This window comes from Ambystoma mexicanum, chromosome 3q (genome assembly GCF_040938575.1).
Source record: "Ambystoma mexicanum isolate Mex_15411 chromosome 3q, UKY_AmexF1_1, whole genome shotgun sequence".
NCBI classification, from domain to species: domain Eukaryota; kingdom Metazoa; phylum Chordata; class Amphibia; order Caudata; family Ambystomatidae; genus Ambystoma; species Ambystoma mexicanum.
In genome coordinates this window covers 918,725,415-918,745,157 of record NC_090926.1, presented here as the reverse complement: position 1 = coordinate 918,745,157, position 19,743 = coordinate 918,725,415, and the positions used below count along the sequence as shown (strand labels likewise).

At 45.6% G+C, this 19,743-nt stretch overlaps 1 protein-coding gene across 1 annotated transcript in view; it reads left to right on the top strand.

Moving 5' to 3' along the window:
• The window catches only part of LOC138583114 (actin-related protein 2/3 complex subunit 1A-B-like), a 388,531-nt gene that overhangs the window by 326,576 nt on the left and 42,212 nt on the right, over positions 1-19,743 (top strand). Inside the window, exons 4-7 of the mRNA XM_069655071.1 lie at positions 86-308; positions 1,351-1,458; positions 3,882-4,088; positions 7,059-7,134. Coding sequence (XP_069511172.1) covers positions 86-308; positions 1,351-1,458; positions 3,882-4,088; positions 7,059-7,134 — 614 coding nt within the window. The remainder of the gene's footprint in view (positions 1-85; positions 309-1,350; positions 1,459-3,881; positions 4,089-7,058; positions 7,135-19,743) is intronic.

Below are 19,743 nucleotides of genomic sequence, written 5' to 3'. Positions count from 1 at the left end.
TCACTAGTGTTTGTCTTCAACAAGTTCGCACTTGTGTTTAATCGTGTAAAGAGCGATTCTACTCATATACATGTGTCCTTTGCAGGCATTGACTGGGCTCCCAAATCCAACCTCATTGTGACATGTGCCGTGGACAGAAATGCCTATGTCTGGAACTTGAAGGACGGCGTGTGGAAGCCGACACTGGTGTTGTTGCGCATCAACCGAGCAGCCACGTGCGTCAAGTGGTCCCCACTGGAGAACAAGTTTGCTGTGGGAAGTGGCTCCCAAACCATTTCCATCTGCTACTTTGAGAAGGAAAATGACTGGTGAGCAAAAGACCGCCTGCAGAGTGTTCAGAGTTATGGGGCAAGGTACCACTGAATTCCATAGGCATGGGTTACTGAAAACCCAAAATATAAAAATAAATTGTGTATGGAAGTCAATAGGTAGTGGACAAATCTCATAATACCTGAGCTCCGAAGCACAAGAGTCAATGTGGCCTCAAAGAGAGTGCCCAAAGGAGAGATTACCCTCTAACATGAGGTGGCTCTGTTGTTTTTAGAGTTTAGTGCTATAGCTTCTAAAAACCGACCCATAGATCACATCAGATATAGGTTTCTGAAGTATAATGGCGGAAATCAATGTTGCTGCATTTCCATTGTTTAGGTATTCAGGAATGGAGCAAACACGCTTTGCTGACAGTACACATTGCACGCATATTGATGCTGTACTATGCGTGACTCTGAATAGGAACACAGATGTTACATCTAGTTTGAGCTAGCCTGATTGAGTTCTTCTGTTTTTCACTCGGTTGGGATAGGTGTTGGCATTCTGAGACTAATGGGCTGAAAGCAGTTGTACTGGGATTTCCATGGCTCAATGCAGACACTGAGTCACAGGAGACACTCTGCAGTGTTTCATTTCCGCCATAACTGTCAGCATGGATAAACCGAATGCACATTTCTCGACCAGAGAAAGGAAGGCCCCATTGTATGGGCCAAGGTAAACCTAAGCAGTGCCAACACAGACGTGAGGGACCCCTCTGCCCCATACAGAATAGAAGGCAAGGAATAGAGGCAGACTCATCGGCTGACCCAGAGAGGCTTCTGCCTTTGAAAGACAGGTAGAGCTGAAATAGAAACAGTCGCATGTCAGGTGCTGTCTCACGTGTGATTGATTTTGTTCCAGCCATTAGGATGTTTCAGAGTCATCTGCTGGATCAAATGCCCCCAAGACTGCAAGATGGAAAGTGTACCTCTGAGTGGCAGGAGAAACTGCGGATGTTAGGTGAAAGAGAAAGAAGAGTGGGTGGGTGTGCAAACCACCAGCCAATGCACTGATTCCACCTTGTCTTTCCTCCTATGGCAGGTGGCTGAGCAAACACATTAAGAAGTCAATTCGATCCACCATACTCAACTTGGCCTGGCATCCCAACAATGTCCTATTGGCTGCAGGATCCTGCGACTTCAACTGCAGGTACCCATAACACCACGATAAAGGCCATGCCTTAAGAGGATATTGAGATAAAGAACTAGAAACTTAATCAGTTCTAGAGCCATCATGATGGCTCCTTGAAGGCATCCCTCAATGTACTACTCAATGTAACACATACACTTGCCATCTGTTAATCCAGGGAATAGGGTAGGATATTTATGCGGGAACATTTTACTACCCAGTTTTGAAAAGTTCATTTTAAGAAAGCATAAAAGTAATTTTGATTCTCAACATGTAAATGTTCAGGCATCTATGGAAATATTTTAATTTAGATTTCTTTTTTTTTTTACTAAGCATACATATTTTGTAGACAAAGTAAATCATGCAAATTAAAAAAACGTTTACTGACCAAAATGTCCCTTTCAGATCAAGAAGAAAGATCTTTGGCACTCTCTGTGGCACTCTCTGTGGCATTGTGCTGCTAATTACCACCATTCTGAAATGTTATTAAATGTATTTGTTATTTAAACTTTTATGGCATGTTCAAACATCAAGTTAAAGATCCATGCCTCATGGGCTTTCGCGTTATTTCACTGCATCCTCAGGCTGGAATGGAATGGAGCCTTTGAAAAACATTACAGCATTATAGATTACATACCCCCTCCTGGGAATCCTTTTTTCTTGATCTGTGCCTGTCTGCGGACCTGATTTGTAGTTTTACTCAGAGAGGCATGCATTAGATGTTGAACTCGCCCACACATTGCAGTCTTCCAGGTATAAATGGTACACTGTGTTACGTGTGGCAGGGATCAGTGGAAATGAAGAGAAGGGAAAGAAGAAAAAAAAAAAAAACACAACTCACCCTGTTAGTGTGCTCTGAGGAAGGCCGGAGGGGGATTGGATAGTGTTAGTGAGCAGTCCAGTTTAAACTTGGTATGTCAGGCTGCAAGATCAGTGGTGGCACAACTATCCACATATAAAGCTTGTACCTCTATAAGGCTGAAAGAGGGGAGGCACAGCCAGTCATGCGTTAGGCCTATGACTTGTGGGGCCCAGTATGCTAGTGAGTCATAAAACTGCAAAGTCTGTTCAAGCTCCCTGTCATTGTACTGAAAATGCACACGCATTTGAAGTCTTTTGCCTTCCTGGCTTTGTCAGTCCTGAAATTACCTCGAAGTACAGCAATTATGAAATCAACAAGGGCAAGATTAGCTTCTGAAAAAGTGCTCACCAACTAGGCTTTCCTTTGTGCATCACTTAACGCTCTGACGATAGAAGTTCATACTTTTATGTAGAGGTTGACTAGTTTCCCCAGCATAGTAGTCCCGCTCAGGGCATTACATGCATCGAATCAAGTAAACAATATTGCTGAATGCACATGTAAAACACCCCATAATTATGTTTTCCCCATCCCATGTGGGGTATCTTGATTGTATCTGAAATGCTGATATGTGGCAGGTCAGACATATATTGTTTCTGCAAGGCATGGTTCAATAATCTGTGCTCTTTGTGTATAGTTTGCTCCTTACCATCATACCCTTCAGATTGGCTGGTTGTCCGAAAGGAAGAGAAGGCATCACAGGGAAACCTTCCCTTAAATCTTCATCTTGTTGTAGATAGGGCTGGAGTTTCATAGCAATCTTGCGTAGGGCGTCCAACTCTGGATTGTATGTCACCATCCTCAGTGGCACCCGGGTGTGTGCCTTTTTCTCTTTGTATTTTAAAAGGTTGCTCCTCTGGATCTGTGTGGCCTTATGAATCTGGCTGCCCAGAGTTCTCTGGTTGTATCCATGGTTTAAAAAGTCTGATCTCAAAGTTTGCTAGTCACAAGAGGTGCTACTGTAATATATGGTGGCTGTGTGGGGCTTCATGCCACTGGACAAGTGTGCAGTTGTCATAAGAGGTTAGTGACTAGTCTTAGTCTATCGCCCGAATTCCAGTTCCTCTCTTTCCATATGCGGATTTATAAGGAATGCCTTCACCCACTTGAGGTAAGCTGTGTGTGCAGGTGCTGTCAGTTCTGCTGAGCCGATGTTCCTTGATTCCCTTCATGTTGCTCTTGTGACTGTGCCCCGGCCTTTTGACGGGGCTAATGGAGAGTTACTGTGGAGTCTTCAGAGTTACCCCCATATAAGTCCCCATAACCAAGCAGGGTACTTCATCACAGTGCTAACAGTATTTCATCCTTAAATGGCATCAGCCGGAAGGCTTTTTCTCATTCTCAAAAGGGAAAATGTTGGGCATCTTAACAAAAGTCTAAACAAATAAGCATGTGTAATTTGCTAATTCCCAGTACACAAGAATGAGGAACTTGTCATATGACAGAGGGTGAAATGTCTCAACGGTTTTCTCCATAAACACCGACTTTAGATGCTATAAGTGGCATTTCATACTGCTAGATTCATCAAAGATATCGATACCCTCTTCACTTAAATTTCATCTTGATTTAAACATTTGTCTGGTAGAATTTTTTCAGCATATGTCAAGGAGATTGAAGACAAGCCCAGTGCAACACCCTGGGGAACGAAGATGCCCTTTGGTGAGCTCCTGTTTGAGAAGGGGGAAAGTGGCGGATGGGTGCACAGTGTCTGCTTTTCCCCGAGTGGACAGTACCTAGTATGGGTCAGTCATGACAGCACAGTGACTGTGGCAGATGCTACGAAAGACAAAGTGTAAGTATGAGGACTTTATCTGTTTCATTCTCCATATCTCTCTCCGACACACATTTTATCGCTCAGGAATGGCCTCACACGAATGTCTCTGGGGCACACGTTTGAGTTCCCCGCAAATTCAGAGGTGGAGATCTGTATGCATGCACGCGCACAGTTCTCTGTGGCCTAATTTTTGTCATTTACACAGTGGAGTGCAAAAGTGCAGGGTAAAAGGTAGCGTACACGTGCTGGTGTATAAAGCTGGGTGACCCCATGGGGATCTCCAGCATTTGCACCGGCATGAAAATGGCATGAAAAATGTGCGCATGGCAGGCAGCATTCACAATTACAATTAAACCCAGTCTTAGGATTTCATTGTAATTGTGAACACTGCTTACAATGTGCACATGACCTCCAGCGCTCACAATTAAAAGTAATCGCTGCCTGGCATGCAAGCATGACAGACAGTGTTTACTCACTTTGCATGGTGGGGTGCAAAAGTGCTGGGCCAAAGGCAGTGCACACGAGCATGGCAGGTAGCATTTACAATGGATCCCTATGGGGTTTGCCAGCCTTATGCAGGTGCATAAAAGTGAAGGATCCTATGGGGATCTCCAGCATTTGCGCCGGCATGAAAATCCATACCAGCACACATTCTGGAGCATTTGTATGGCGGAGAGGAAGGAAGGTGGTGGAAATGCAAGAAGCATTCTGCCCCTCCTCTCTGCCATACAAATGAATGGAAATGGGGGGTAATGTTAATGGAAGGCGTAAAAGCCTTACACCCCCATAGAACATGAGCCCCTGTGTGTCTATGCCTGTGAAATCAACTACTTTTACGGGAAATGGCTAGTTTGTCTGAAATTGGGTGGTTGGGGTCTTTACTGTAATCCTTGGCAAGCCCACCATTCCATCCAATCTTACATTCCATCCAATATTGTCTATTTCTGTGTCTGTAAATCTGCCTCTCCTTCTGTCTAGAGCTAATTTACATGGTTATGTGTGTGTATCTGTCTTTCTTTTTATAGGCATGTTGAGGTCCTGTCTGCTGCATGTCTCGCTAATGGTCTCTCTAGTAAGAGAGTTGTATGATTCTCAGTGTTGACTTTTATGTCTCTTTCTCTGCATATCTGCTACATTGCTCTCATCTCTTCCTCTGTATGTTTATCTGTCTCAGTAGTATTCAAACCTTTGTATGCCGAGCCCCTGATTGTGTACAAATGTTGTTCCCGAGGCCTCCCCTCCCTTGAGGAAAAATATTGCTGCTGTGGTCCTCCAGATGCCATTTCTGCTTATATATTCTATTAAAAGCAATCACCGTACCAGGTTTTGGAGAGCTTTGAAATCTCCCTCTGCCCCCCAGGTACCCTTCGATCCCTTCCAGGGGGCCAGGTCCCTACTTTGAAGACCACTGATCTATCTTTATGCTTCTCTGTCTTTGTCTATCAGTCTATTTAACTGTCCCTCGAGCTCTCTGTCTGCTTATACCACTCTGTCTTTGACTATGCATAGGATTGTCAATCTAGTGTATGTCTTCCCATCTGGGTGTTGTTGTCTCTATGCTAATGCTTCTGGCCTAACGCCACTCTGTTTCTATTTGGAAGTTCTTTATCTCTGAGTGCTCCCCTCTATGCCCCCCCAAAGGCCTTCCTGTCTATGTATAGGATTGTCAATCTAGTGTAGGCCTTCCCATCTGGGTGTTTTTATGTCTCTATGCTAATGCTTCTGGCCTAACGCCATTCTGGTTCTATTTGGAAGTTCTTTATCTCTGAGTTCTCCCCTATATGCCCGTCCTAGAGGCCTTCCTGTCTATGTCACTCATTCATGTTAACCTTCCTGCTAGTTGATCATGCAAGTTCCACTGTTTATATGTCTGCAGCGTGTCCATATGTCTCTGTGTGTGCCTGTCCTTAGGTCTTGCTCTGTAAGTCGCTCTTGCTGCAAGTGTCTCTCTTTTTCTGTATGACTCTGTATGCCTCAAGGACTTCACCTTGTCCTATTTCTTTCTGTATGGCCGAGTTTGCATAGTTGTGCACAGCAAAAGTATGTTTGCGCATAATGTGGCAAGTTGAAATAACAGCTTTGGGATAACATGACATGGAAATATTATAAACATTGTAAATGTTAAATTAAATTATAAGTACCCTCAATGGTTATTGAAAGCCATCTTGAGCGATAGTTTGCATTTTCAGTGTTTCATTAAATAAACATATATATATTTTCGACTCTTATGGGTAGTTTTTGTTCACGATTGTAAAATGATTGCCCGTACGGAGACAGCACCCCAAGTCTGCCACAAATTAAACTCAATTATGTGGAAACAAATGCAGGTCCTAGAAAGGGTGCTCTGTATTCTGAAAAAAGGAGCAACCCAAATGTTCATCATTTGAATACATTTCAGAGAATTACATAATGTAGCAGAAAATGTTGTACAGGAGCATTGCCCACTCCTCGCCAAGCTGTTTCAGGATATGGCGGACTCCTTTAGCGGTATGCAGTGCCTCAATTAATGCCACCAATTCCGCCGCTTGTGCGGAGTATGGAGAAGGGAGGCGTTTTTGGACAATTATTTCATAATTCTCTTCTTCCATTCTTACCACTGCCAGTGCCTGGCACTGAGCACGCGTGGTGGGACTCCACACCAAAGAAATGTACATAGAAAACAGAAAAAACAAGAATGCACGCAGCGTTTTGTCAGAAGGCTGCATTATACATGGCCACTTCTGAGGGGCACATTCACATCACCAACTGGTTGAGAAATGTGTGCTTCATTGATCACACATGTTGATCAGCATCATAGATTCAAGATACATGATTGTGATTGTCTGAAGCCGCGTCTAATGATACAGGTGCACAGGCCGCAGAAGGGACCTCTTGCAGAGAGCCTGCTGAGATGCTTACATCTTCAGTGACATTTCCTGTCTTTCTTTTGCAGGGTGACGCAGCTGAAGACTGAGTTCTTGAGTGACATTTCCTGGCTTTGTTTTGCAGAGTGACACAGCTGAAGACTGAGTTCCTGCCCTTTCTGAGCGTGATCTTTGTCACTGAGAACCAGTTAATTGCTGCCGTGAGTGCCTTATGCTTTGTTCCATCTATTCTTTGCATGTGGGCTCTGGGAATAACATGACCTTCTCTTCAAACCTCTGGAGTGATGTTGGATTGGAGAGTTTGTAATATGCGTTGTACCGCAGGTGTCTTTAATTGAGTCACGCAGGGTGGACATGTCTTCTAGACCGGGGCTTCCAAAAGCTGGTCTTTCATACTAGATAACTCTTGTTGTTCACGCACGTGTGGGAGCACAAAGAGTTTGCAAGGGTTTGATTAGTATGGCGCTGTTCTGGCGATAACCTCTCTGTTAAGTGGGACGGGGCTCAGTGTGTTCATGCGGCCCAGCCATGCAGAGTGTTAGGCAAGATTGTATGTAGTAACCCTGTGGGAGATTGCTCTTGGTAATAGGTAACTCACATATTGGTATAGGTCTGTACTACACAAGTTGGTAGAATGACTCAGCAGGCAGAGTTATCTCGAGAGTTAAATGCGAGCTGTAGAGATGTAACACTGAGATTCGCAATTACAAGTATTCAAATAACACTTATACTCAAGGTTTTCAAGTCAAATAATTATTTATTAAACAGTTGGTTTTAAATAAGCCTTCTTTAGAAAAGGCAATATGTAGCAATAAAAAATACACTTCATAACACTTCTCAGATTTAAGTTAAGCAAGTAGGTATACCCTTTTGGGATGTCACACACACACACACACTTCCTACATCCTGAGGTGACTTCAATTACTAGGACACTGTGGACATGTATATATCACTTTTGACACTTAATGCAATACTGAGGTTCTGGAAAAGGAAAAGGTCAGGGAAGGAAAAAGATTATCAGGTTCTCAAAGCATGTAAATACTTTGCAATCTTTCCAATGATGTCTAGGTTAGATATTTCCCAGCAATACAAGTTATACTTATGCACCACCTATGAGGGAGAGTTAAAACCAAGGTCAATGGGTCAGAAGAGTCTGCAGGGTGCCAGGACAACAGACATAGTCAATTACACAATGTCTAGGGAGCTCAGGCACTTCTTAAGATAGCACAAAGTCTTGCACAATGTTATTTAGAGAGTTTGTAGAAAGAAGAATCACTGTTGGGCCACAAACTGTAAGGCTTGTGAAAAGCAAAGATGCAAGCAACTCTGCAAAAAGCAGCTACTGCAAATCTCCATTGAGAACAGGCAAGCTACAAACAAAAGAGGTAAGTACCCCTTCAGTCTAGACAGTGCCCTAGGTTGGAAGAAGAGGATCGAGCTGGCTTCTGTTCAGGTTGCAGTCATGCATTATCTGGGTTCCTGGGCCTCAGTTGTGGAAACAAGATGGAGGATGTCTGGAGGACTCCTGCACTGCAGTTCCAAGGTCGGCGGCAGCAATGTGCTCTTTCCAAATCAGAGGCACTTTGTGGTTTCAGCTACCGGTAAATAGCACCACTGCGGTTCTTGGACACTTGAAGGGCTCCCCTTGCTTCTGGGGTCCAGCACTCTGTTGAGGTGGCTCAAGCTTGGGTCGTCCTGCCTGGGGAGGGTCCTCAGGATCTTCATGGAGCTTAGGTCCGGCTTAAAGGCAATGCACTCGTTTCTGGTGTTCCTGACTCCTGGCACTCGGTTCCAGCAGCAGGAAGGAAGTACAGCCAGCAGGGAGAGGAGTTCCAGCAAAGCTTGTCTTGGGGGTAAGTTGGTCCCACCAACCCAAGGGAAGAATTTGTCTGTTCTGGGCTTCTCTAGTCGATATGAAGTTGGAGCTTCAGCACTGCAGCAGGGCTTCACTGGGCAGTTCAACAGTCCAGGAGGGTACAGCAAGCTTCTCTTCCAAGTTCTTTCATTGGATGTTTCTTCCAGTGGTCGACTCTGCCTTCTGTTCAGGAGACCTTGCCTTTTATGCAGCTTTCTCCCATTCATGCACTGTCTAGCTATCACTCACACAGCCGGGTGGCTGTCCTCCAAGGACAGCCAGCCAACCAATTATGACTGGGTGCATTCAGGTAACCAAGCAGACTAAGGGCAGGGAGTTTCGGGCACCTCCCTCGCTTCCTGTCCTGCCATACACACTGGAGCCGGAGGTGGATTTCAGCACTGAAGCCCGCCAAAGGCAAAACAAACAAAAGGGTTCAATCTGGTTTGAAGTGCAGAGTAAAATCCAAGAAAGACCTCACAAGCAAGAAATGGCAAAAAAAAGAAGACCAGGGCCATTTTGACAAAAATGGGTACCCATGGGTGCAATACTGCAGCTGAGGATTCAGCCTGCAGTAAAAATGCACAATGGTAGGAAAATTAAAACACTTTCACCAGCCATTAAATGTAGTGAGGGTAACATAAACAATGTAACATGAGTAAATAGGAAAATGGGCTACTAGGTAACCTCCCAGTACTTCCACACAAGATGGGGTGTACTGAACCTACATAGGAAAAATAGGTAAGTAAAGTCAATGTGGGTCATTATGACCCTGGCGGTAGCCGTGCCGGTAAATACCGGCACGGCTGCCACCAGATTCATTAATTTACCGGCACCCGGCAATGGGGACTTACCGGGGCATTACAGCCCCAGCGGAGGTGGATTTCAGCACTGAAGCCCACCAAAGGCAAAACAAACAAAAGGGTTCAATCTGGTTTGAAGTGCAGAGTAAAATCCAAGAAAGACCTCACAAGCAAGAAATGGCAAAAAAAGAAGACCAGGGCCATTTTGACAAAAATGGGTACCCATGGGTGCAATACTGCAGCTGAGGATTCAGCCTGCAGTAAAAATGCACAATGGTAGGAAAATTAAACCACTTTCACCAGCCATTAAATGTAGTGAGGGTAACATAAACAATGTAACATGAGTAAATAGGAAAATGGGCTACTAGGTAACCTCCCAGTACTTCCACACAAGATGGGGTGTACTGAACCTACATAGGAAAAATAGGTAAGTACAGTCAATGTGGGTCATTATGACCCTGGCGGTAGCCGTGCCGGTAAATACCGGCACGGCTGCCACCAAATTCATTAATTTACCGGCACCCGGCAATGGGGACTTACCGGGGCATTACAGCCCCAGTGGACCCAGTAAAATCTGCATTGCGGGTGCAGGTAATTATTACTCCCCATTCCCATTTGAGTCCGATTGGACTCATTGGGAATGGGGAGGCCGGATGCACCAGCACCATTCATTAATAGTGCCAGTGCATCCATCGAGGTCTTCCCGCGGGAGCCGGTTCGCCCGCGGGTCAGACCTGGTGGACGGAAAGGCACCCACGAGCAGAACTCGTAGTTTGCCGGTCCAGTAAGAATGGTGCCGGTAAGCTACCAGCACCGTTGTTATCGGACCGGCAAACTTGGAATGAGGCCCAATTTCACTTTACTACTCTTGGGAACAGTAGTTTACCTAAGAGAAGGTATTTAAACCTTAACAGAAATCCAAAGGACTTCTCTGTGACACTGCACTGAAGGTGCTGTGTGTCACAATGTAAAAAGATAATGCCTATGGAGTTTGTCAGACTCCAAAACCAAAAGAAACAGAGCGTCCAAATCAGATCAAAAATACATGTGGGAGTGGGAAAAAAGTCTCACTCACTCTAGGATAAAAGTTTCAAGTTCTAAAGTCCATCAAAAGAGCTGAGGGTCTCTAAGATTGAAAGGAATTAGCACAGAAATGAGAATTCTCCCTAACACAGAGAAATAAGATCTCCTTTATAGTATTGAGAAAAGGTTTTTCTACTGTTGGGCCAGTATTGAAAAAGGGTCCATTCTCAGCATTCTTGCTACCGCATTCCATCATATTTTGCGCATCCTTTAAGGGGCCACATGTCTGAATGGCATGAATGGGGCGAACTCAGAGCCCGAGGCTGGTGCTGACAGGGTGCTCCACACTGCCCCCCCCCCCGGACTCCGTGCCACCACATGCTGATAGCCACCTTCCCCAGCACACTTGCTGTCAGGATGGGGACATCTACAACCACCTTGTCTGAATTTCCCATTCCCTTGGTACCTTAGTATACTGACTTTAGAAAGCACTGATGTAGAAGCAGATGCATCGGAGGCAGGGGTGGGACAGGGGTAAGGCCCTTCACCAGAGAAAGAGCAGGTGGAGCAAGTTTCACTGTTACAGCTCCTACTGTCCGTAACGCCCTGCCATTATGCATCCAAAAAGAGAACTCTTATCCAATCTTCTGTACAAAATTGAAAACTGTACTGTTTAACAAATATGTCTAATGCCTGTCCTGTCATCTAATGACTGTTTCGAGTGTGTTGTAATCCTAACTAGCGCAGTGATACTTCCGGGTCTGGGCACTATCCACCAATGAAATAAATAGCAGGGACGCACGCAGTGTTATTCCTCTCTCCTTTGGGTTTGGGAGGAACTACTGCCGGCTGTCAAAGGTAGTTCATCCATTTATTGTATGAAAAACCTCCAACGAGGCGCTTGGGGTTTCTCCGTCAGCTTATCTCATATGTTCCAATACAGAGAAGCTGAAACATTGGCGGTTATTCAGTTACGGCTTTATTCATGATGAAGCCCTCGGTCTTCCGGCTCACGGCCATGGATCCATCTGTGCTCTGTCGCGTGAATGCTAGTGGTCGTTTTAAACAGTAGTGTGGTATTGCACTTCGATGATTGAGCGATGTGTGAGTGCTTTCTTTCCTCTTGGCTGTCACGTAAGGAGAGAGGTGTGTCATATTGTGCCTCCATTACCACTCCCAGTGCTTTAAGTGGGGTAAGAATTTGACGGGGGCCCTCATTTGGGGGCGTGGCTTTCATTGTGGGCGTGGCCTAAAAGTGCACAAATCATAGTAAGGTGTGCAAACAAATATATAAATGTATGTGAGCATTTATATGTTTGTATGCGTACTACTATGGTTTGTGTACTTTTCAAGCCATCTTTTATAAATGTAGCAATGTTACATATTTCTATGTTTATGAAAGGTGGCTTGAAAAGTGCACAAACCATAGTAAGTTACACACACTTTCAAGCCACCTTTTATAAACATAGACATTTGTAGCATATTTCTATGTTTCTAAAAGATGGCTTGACACGTAAACAATTCAAGGCATCTTTTATAAAGCGTTGATGATGGACAAAACGCAAGGTGGCTTTGTCCATCGACAAAGCTTTATAAAAGATGCCTTGAATTGTGTACGTTTCAAGCCGTCTTTTATAAACATAGAAATATCTTTTATAAAGCTTTGCCAACGAGATAGACGCCTCGGGCACTGTGATCTATCTGCTCAGAGAACATAGATCACTGAGCCCGAGTTGTCTTTCACCCTCTGCGAACCCGTGGGCTCCGTGATCTAATCTGCATATTAGATCACGGAGCCCGCGGGTTTGCGAGGGTCACTGACCTGGGGATGGCAAACAAAGGGACAGTAATGGGACAGTAACTTCCTCTGATTGAGTGACAGAAGTGCCGCCAGCCTCAGAGTCGCTGTGGCTGGCTGGCACTTCTGTCAGCTTGCCCAACATAATGGCAGGCACATCTCCCGTTGCGGCCGCGGTGGGATAGTGCGTCCCGCCAATGTTGTGTGGGACCGGGGGCCCCAGCAGGGCCCCGGCTCAGCCCCACCTTCTGGAGGCTGCCAGGGCCCAGCCCCGGCAGGCCCCAGCCCACTTAAAGCACTGACCACTCCCCTCCCTGTATGCTGGATGTTTGCGTGGTGTGAATGTGCTTTGGTGTGTGCATCGAAGAAGTGTAGATGTTTCACATGTTATCTCCCTCGATGCTGGGAGTGTGTGAGGTCATGGGAGAATGTTGAGTGAGTGGGGAGAATGTGTATGCAGGAAGGAGGTTGCAGCCCAGGCAGTTGAGGGATGTTGGCCTGGGTGGTCGGAGCCAGTGGGTCTCCTGGAAATCTGTACTTGTTTCTTGCTTCTAATTGATGTAACCTAATAAAAGGAACTTCATGTCAACTTAGCTGATCACTGAGGCATCTTTCATTGCAACAAATAGCTGCAACTATTTGGTTGTAAGTGCCTCTCGCTTTAGCTACAGGAATATTTTGGATAACAATGTTTTGAGTTGTTTGCTGGGCATAAAACTGTCAGCCATTGTTCCATAGAATCTGGAAGACCAACATCGTGTCCGAGCAACAAAGTTCTCGGTGAAAATCTAAATGATGTGCACACTCTGGACATTTAAACGCTAGCAGCCAACACCCAGGTGATTGTGGAGGGGAGTCTGCTGACGTCAGCAGAGAGGCGAGCCCGAACCCTAAACCCCTTTCTGTGCATTCCGATTCAGAGCTCTTGAAGGGCATGCCACCAGAGCTGGCAGTGTTCCGCGCCCACCCCTAGCGCAGGGTTGGGCATGTAAAGCTGTAAAGCAAAGCTCAGCTATGGCGCGAGTTTTCCGTCATGCACACTGAGTGGCAAGCAGCATGTCAGCATGCCAGACCAGGTGCATGCTAAATCTGCTGCATGCAGAGGGCACTTCAGCCAGCACTTCGCCGTCTGAATGAGGGCTTCGCTCAGCGCACATCCAAGGTATTCCCCATAACTCCGAGTTTGCATTAAGAAGAAAGTGATTTCTGCATCCACTGATTAAGTGTTAGAGTCCCCAGTAGGTGGCGCCTCAGTGGTACCTGCAAGCCTGACTGAAAGCTCCCAAACAAAGCGAGGGCCATTATAGATACCCCAGAGCACCCAATGGCCCTTACTGGCCCGCGATGGGGTGGCTGCAAAACGTTTTGCACTTTTCAAGATGGTCCAAAAATGGTGCATCAGTGAAGAGCGGAGGACCCACCTCCCCTAGCATGCCACATCGCCATGGTGAAGCGGGTGCACTGTGGAAAAGCAAGGCCCACAGGCACGGAGGGGAAAATGTATCCTTCAGCATCTGAGGCAGGTGCGCACAGTGGAGGTGGGAAGTAAAAGACAAACAAAGATGAGCGAAGCTGGACGGTTGCAGTCGAGAGGGCATATCGATAGCCCAACCGCAGGATCGTGAAATTCTGGGCATTACCAGAGATCAGTGCCCAACATTCTGTGATCCTGACTGGCTGAGCAATCTGCAACATTCTGAAAAGGGTGCTCATTGCCAATAATAATAACACATAACACAAAATGTGTGGTTTTTGCCTGCATGTGTAAGCAGTTGCCTAATGCAAGTAGGAAATATCTTTATAAATTAGTCCCATAACGATTTGGCTCCGGGTTCTGTACCATTTTGCTAATCTCTTCAGTTTTTTAGGGCAACTCTAGGACAAGGCTTTGTGATGATGCATCAAAGTTTAAAGAAAATCCTTCCATCTAGGAAAACTTAGGGTAGGCCTTGTACCGCATTGAGAGAAACATAATGTGGTGACCTTTAAGCACCAACCTTCTTTGGTACTACAAAACTATGTTAACAACATCAGTTGGCATATACAAAACTCGTACAGTGCCAGGAAAGTTACTGCAGAGGTCCACCACGTTTTGAAAAATCCCTTGTCCAGTTTCTGGTTTGGAGATAAGGGCAGGATAATAGCTGCACTTCTTAAATATAATGGTGATTTAGCAAAATGATAACTTGGGTCAAGAGCTCCCTCTTCTTATCAAGCAGGAATGCAGAAACCTAAATAGATCCCGGCAAAAGAACCCATGCTCCACCACCAGAACACAACTCAAACACTGGCACAATGAATACAAAACAACCATAAGAAATGCCAAAGCCACCCATTACCTCCAAGAAATCCAATCTGCCATCTGTCATACAAAGAAACTATTCCACATTGTCAAATCCCTCTCCAAACCACCTTCCATAGCCCCATCCATGGCAGTATGCAACTCCCTCGTGGTCTACTTCAACTTCAAAATACACATCAGGCAAATGCTCCCCTATGCTCCCCCACTCCCAACACCTGATTCCAAACATTGTAACACAGGGGACACCATTAATACAGACACAGTCATTACCGTTGCTTCCCAAACAATTCCTAGATGATGCTTGTCCACCTCAAGCCGCATCCAACAGCATAACCAACTGCGCTCCCCACTAGTTCAACTCCATCAACTCCTGTCTCTCACATGGTACTATCCACTCTGCACGCAAAACTGAACAAATCCCACCCCTCCTGGCAAAAACATCTATTAACCTCATATTTACCCAAAATTACCCTCCTATCACTATCCTGCCATACGTCACCAGAATCATGGAATGCTTTGTCACTTTTTAATTTATTAGGTATTTATAATGCGCCTATACAACAAATGGTGTTTCAAGGCACCACAAGACAAAGGGGGGGAAGGTGGGGAAGGGGATGGAGAATAACACAAAAAACGGTCCTGTTAGGCCTGGTCATTCGGATTGTGCAAGTGCAGTAACAAGAAGCGCAGGGGGGTGGGGAGGGTCAGAGCGGAAAGCGCTAGTGCTAAGGAGGCGCAGGTTAGAGTGGAGAATGTGCAAATCTTGGGGGAGGAGAAAGGGGGTAAGAGGGCCCCGGGGCTAGGCGACTGCTAAGGGGAGGTCACATGGACAAGTGCCAGCGGAATGCAGAGTGTGCAGGGGAAAGACGGTCCACATGCTAGATGCGAGGACACGGCTGGGAGGGCTCAATAGGGTGCAGGTCCAGCCAAGCTAGTACAGGGGAAAGGAGTCCGGAACTACCCAACTGCAATAACACATCACCACAAACAACCTTCTCAACCCCTTCCAATCTGTTTTTCAGCCATGACACAGCACTGAGATCGCTACACTTCACATCCTTGATTACTTCCACATCACAGACAAAGCAGCACGCATACTCCTCAACCTCTCTGCCGCCTCAACCACACAATTCTACTCAACATCATTTCCCACAGGCTGAAAGTCTCAGGCACCCAACAAAACAAAAGAGGTGATGGCTGAAAGGTTTAGAATGAATCTGAACTTCTGGCATTGCTCTGGGCAACCCTACAGACCATCGTTCTTCACCTGCCAAGCCATTACAAAAGGGGAAAAACCATATGCAAATTAGGGTAGGTCTGATCCCCAATGGGGTAGTCCAGCCCGAACTGAACTGCTAGGTCACATCCCTTCTGCACGAGACCACAAGCATCCCCAGACATGTTTCAGCCTTGTTTGGCGTCATCAGTGAGGAGTGACAATAACAAAACAAAAGAGGTGATGGCTGAAAGGTTTAGAATGAATCTGAACCTCTGGCATTGCTCTGGGCAACCCTACAGACCATCGTCCTTCACCTGCCAAGCCATTACAAAAGGCGAAAAACCATATGCATTGTTTTGGCTTTGTCACCCCAAGTGGGACGGGTATGCCCAGACGTGGGTCCCGTGCCTGCAAGGCCGAAACATGTTTGGGGATGCTTGTGGTCTCGTGCAGAAGGGATGTGACCTAGCAGTTCGGGCTGGGCTGCCCCTTTTGGGGTGGGACCAAGCCTGATTTGCATATGGTCTTTCCCCTTCTGTAATGGCTTGGCAGGCGAAGAACGATGGTCTGGAGGGTGCCCAGAGCAATGCCAGTGGTTAAGATTCATTCTAAACTTTCCAGCCATAACCTCTTTGTTTTTGCTTTGTCACCCCAAGTGGGACGGGTATGCCCATACGTGGGTCCCGTGCCTGCTGGGCCTAGAGACCCAAGCTACTCCTCACTGATGAGGCCAAACAATGCCGAAACATGTTTGGGGATGCTTGTGGTCTCGTGCAGAAGGGATGTGACATAGCAGTTCGGGCTGGGCTGCCCCTTTTGGGGTGGGACCAAGCCTGATTTGCATATGGTCTTTCCCCTTCTGTAATGGCTTGGCAGGCGAAGAACGATGGTCTGGAGGGTGCCCCGAGCAATGCCAGTGGTTAAGATTCATTCTAAACCTTCTAGCCATAACCTTTTTGTTTTTGCTTAGTCTCAGGCACCCTCCTTGACTGGTTCACCTCCTTCCTTATGGATAGGACACACTTTGTCTCCAGGCCCCCTTTTCGATCTGACCTCACACCAGTTAAGGATGGGGTGCCATAAGGCTCCTCCCTCTCTCCACTCCTCATCCACGTATATTTATTTATTCATTGTATTTGTTGGTAGCGCCCAGACCCAGAGGTGTCACAGCGCTATATGTTGAATCCCTTAGACAGACACAACTTCTATTTCAACAAATATGCAGACGCGACACAAATATACTTCTAAATCATATCACCCCCTAAAATCCTCATCCTCAAAGATTGTCTCTCCACTATCACAACCTGGACGGCCACCCACGTCCTCAAGTTCAACCCTTCTGAAACAAAATATCTCATTAACAGTCCCGCAAGTACAAACCCAAACTCACCCTCTTGATCAATGAACTCGCCATGGACAACCCACACATACTCCTCTCCACATCTGTCAGATCCCATGGCTTCACCATCAACCCCCGTTTTTCATCCACACACCACATAGCTGCTGTCACCAAAACATTCAATCTACAAATACACCTCCTACTTAAGATCAGATACATCCATCCTCCTGGTGACATCTGCTCCGCATTCCAAGCACTAGTTCTCTCTAAGCGGAACTATAGCAATGCTCTCCGCACTGCGCTTCCCAGCAGCACCCTTGCACCCCTGCATGACATACAAAACAGCGACCAAAGCCATCCTCAAACTACCCAAACATTCACACATCACACCCAGCTCTTGCCCAGCTCCACTGCATCACCATACTCCAAAGAATTGCCTTAAAAGGACTCTGCATTGTTGTGAAAGCCATCCACCCCAATCATGTAATCTTGATTGTAATGTTGATTGGGTATAGTGGGTAAAACTATTTTTAAATAATATCAAACTTAATAAATCAAAAAAGCCATCCACCATAAAACCTTTCCTTCACAACAAACTTAAGCCCATCGCCCACACATACACTTGACAAGCAAGCCAGCATCGCCTACACATTCCACTCTGCAAACAAACATGCACACAAAAACAAGCATTTACCCGCTAGGCACCAAGGACCTGAACAACATACAACAACACAATTTCATACATACCCATCCTGTTTGAACAAGTAAAGCTTTCAGGAACAAAATCTATTAAGTATAACTATGTGCAAGCAATGACCAAGCATGTATCTATGCTCTCGCGTGAACCGACACCTGTTTATGAACTGTGTGTAAATAATCATTTGCATACTAATGATTGTGCTCTGTGAGGTGGTCTATCAAACAACCAAAGCGACAACTGCAGTGACACACCCAGTGCCACTGCTTCTGGATCCACAGAAGGACCGACAAAGAGAGCGGAATGTAAGTGTGTTCTTCATACCAACGTTAAATGTATCTATACACACATTCCCACTCGTACACGCAACACTCAGAAATCGAACATTAAAACGTGCTTTCTCCGTTAATTTCACACGATGTCAACCACATGGAGTATCTTTAAAGACAGCGACACTGGGGCTGGTAAATTGAAGGAATAGACTTGCCTAGGAATACAAGTGCATTGGCAACATTTCCTTATCATGCATATATATCTTAAACCACTTGTGCAAAACATGAACCATCATTGTACACAGGGACAGGTCACCACCACTGTATAGCCCAACAGCATCACATAGACACCATAGGAAACATCTGAACACTGCATACCTGATGATAGAGAATATTCATAGTTACCCTGCCCCAGCACTGTTCCCCACAGCACCCAAACCTATCCATTAACTATATTGAAAAACACAACAAAACATATGATCATACAAAATAGAGTCCTCAGATTCAGAACGATCTCATACCCAGCACAAATACACCATCTCATAGCAATATTCAATTTGGTAATTTCTAACTTTAAATGTCCTACATCACAGCAGTTTTGATATGCTGTTGTCATGCTCTGCTCAACTATGACACATCTTGAAAAGTTGCACATTAGCAAATCCATGATTCGTTGGGCTGTACATCGACATGCCCTAAATGCAATATGCAAAAGGAATATGTTAACACAAGATTGTGTAACCAAATTGGATTTGCAACAGTGCATTTTTAAAAAGTATACATTTTATTTTATTTATAAAATATTGGTTATTTGTAATGCACACTATGCAGCAAAATTGTGTTTCAAGGCGCATCAAAACAAAGGGCGGGGAGGGATGAGGGCGAAGGTATGAAACAAAACCAAAAACGTCCTTAAAAGGTCTTGAAACATTCGGAACGTGTAAGTGCTGCTATGCATGAATGAGAACAGGGGGGAAGAAGGGGAAGTGAAGGACGGGGATAGAGGGGAAGAATACAAACAAAATCATTCTGACTAGGTTATGAGACGATTTGGAACACGCAAGTGCTGAACAAAAAGGGGAAGAGAGGAGGAAGGGAAGGAGGGGGAGAAGGTGAGGGGTAAATCAAGGTAAAAACAAGTTAAAAAAGTGCAGGAACAAGTAGGTAAAATGCGTTGAGGAAAAAAACAAATATGCAGATTTAAGACAAGCAGGTAAGAGTGACTGCAGACTGGAAAAAGCCTCGCCTCATGAAATGAGGGGCTAGACCAGCCATACAGAACAGATGGGTACAATGCAATATGGGGCTGCCATGCTTCAATGTGAGGGGCTAAATGAAGTATGCAGGTACAGGTAGGTAGTACAATTGCTGGATCAGGTAGCAAAGTCAATCAGTGGATGCAGGTAGGTCAAATGCGAACCACAGCGAGGCATCAAAGTCAATCAGTGGTTGTAGGTAGGACAAATGCAAACCACAGCGAGGTATCAAAGTCAATCAGTGG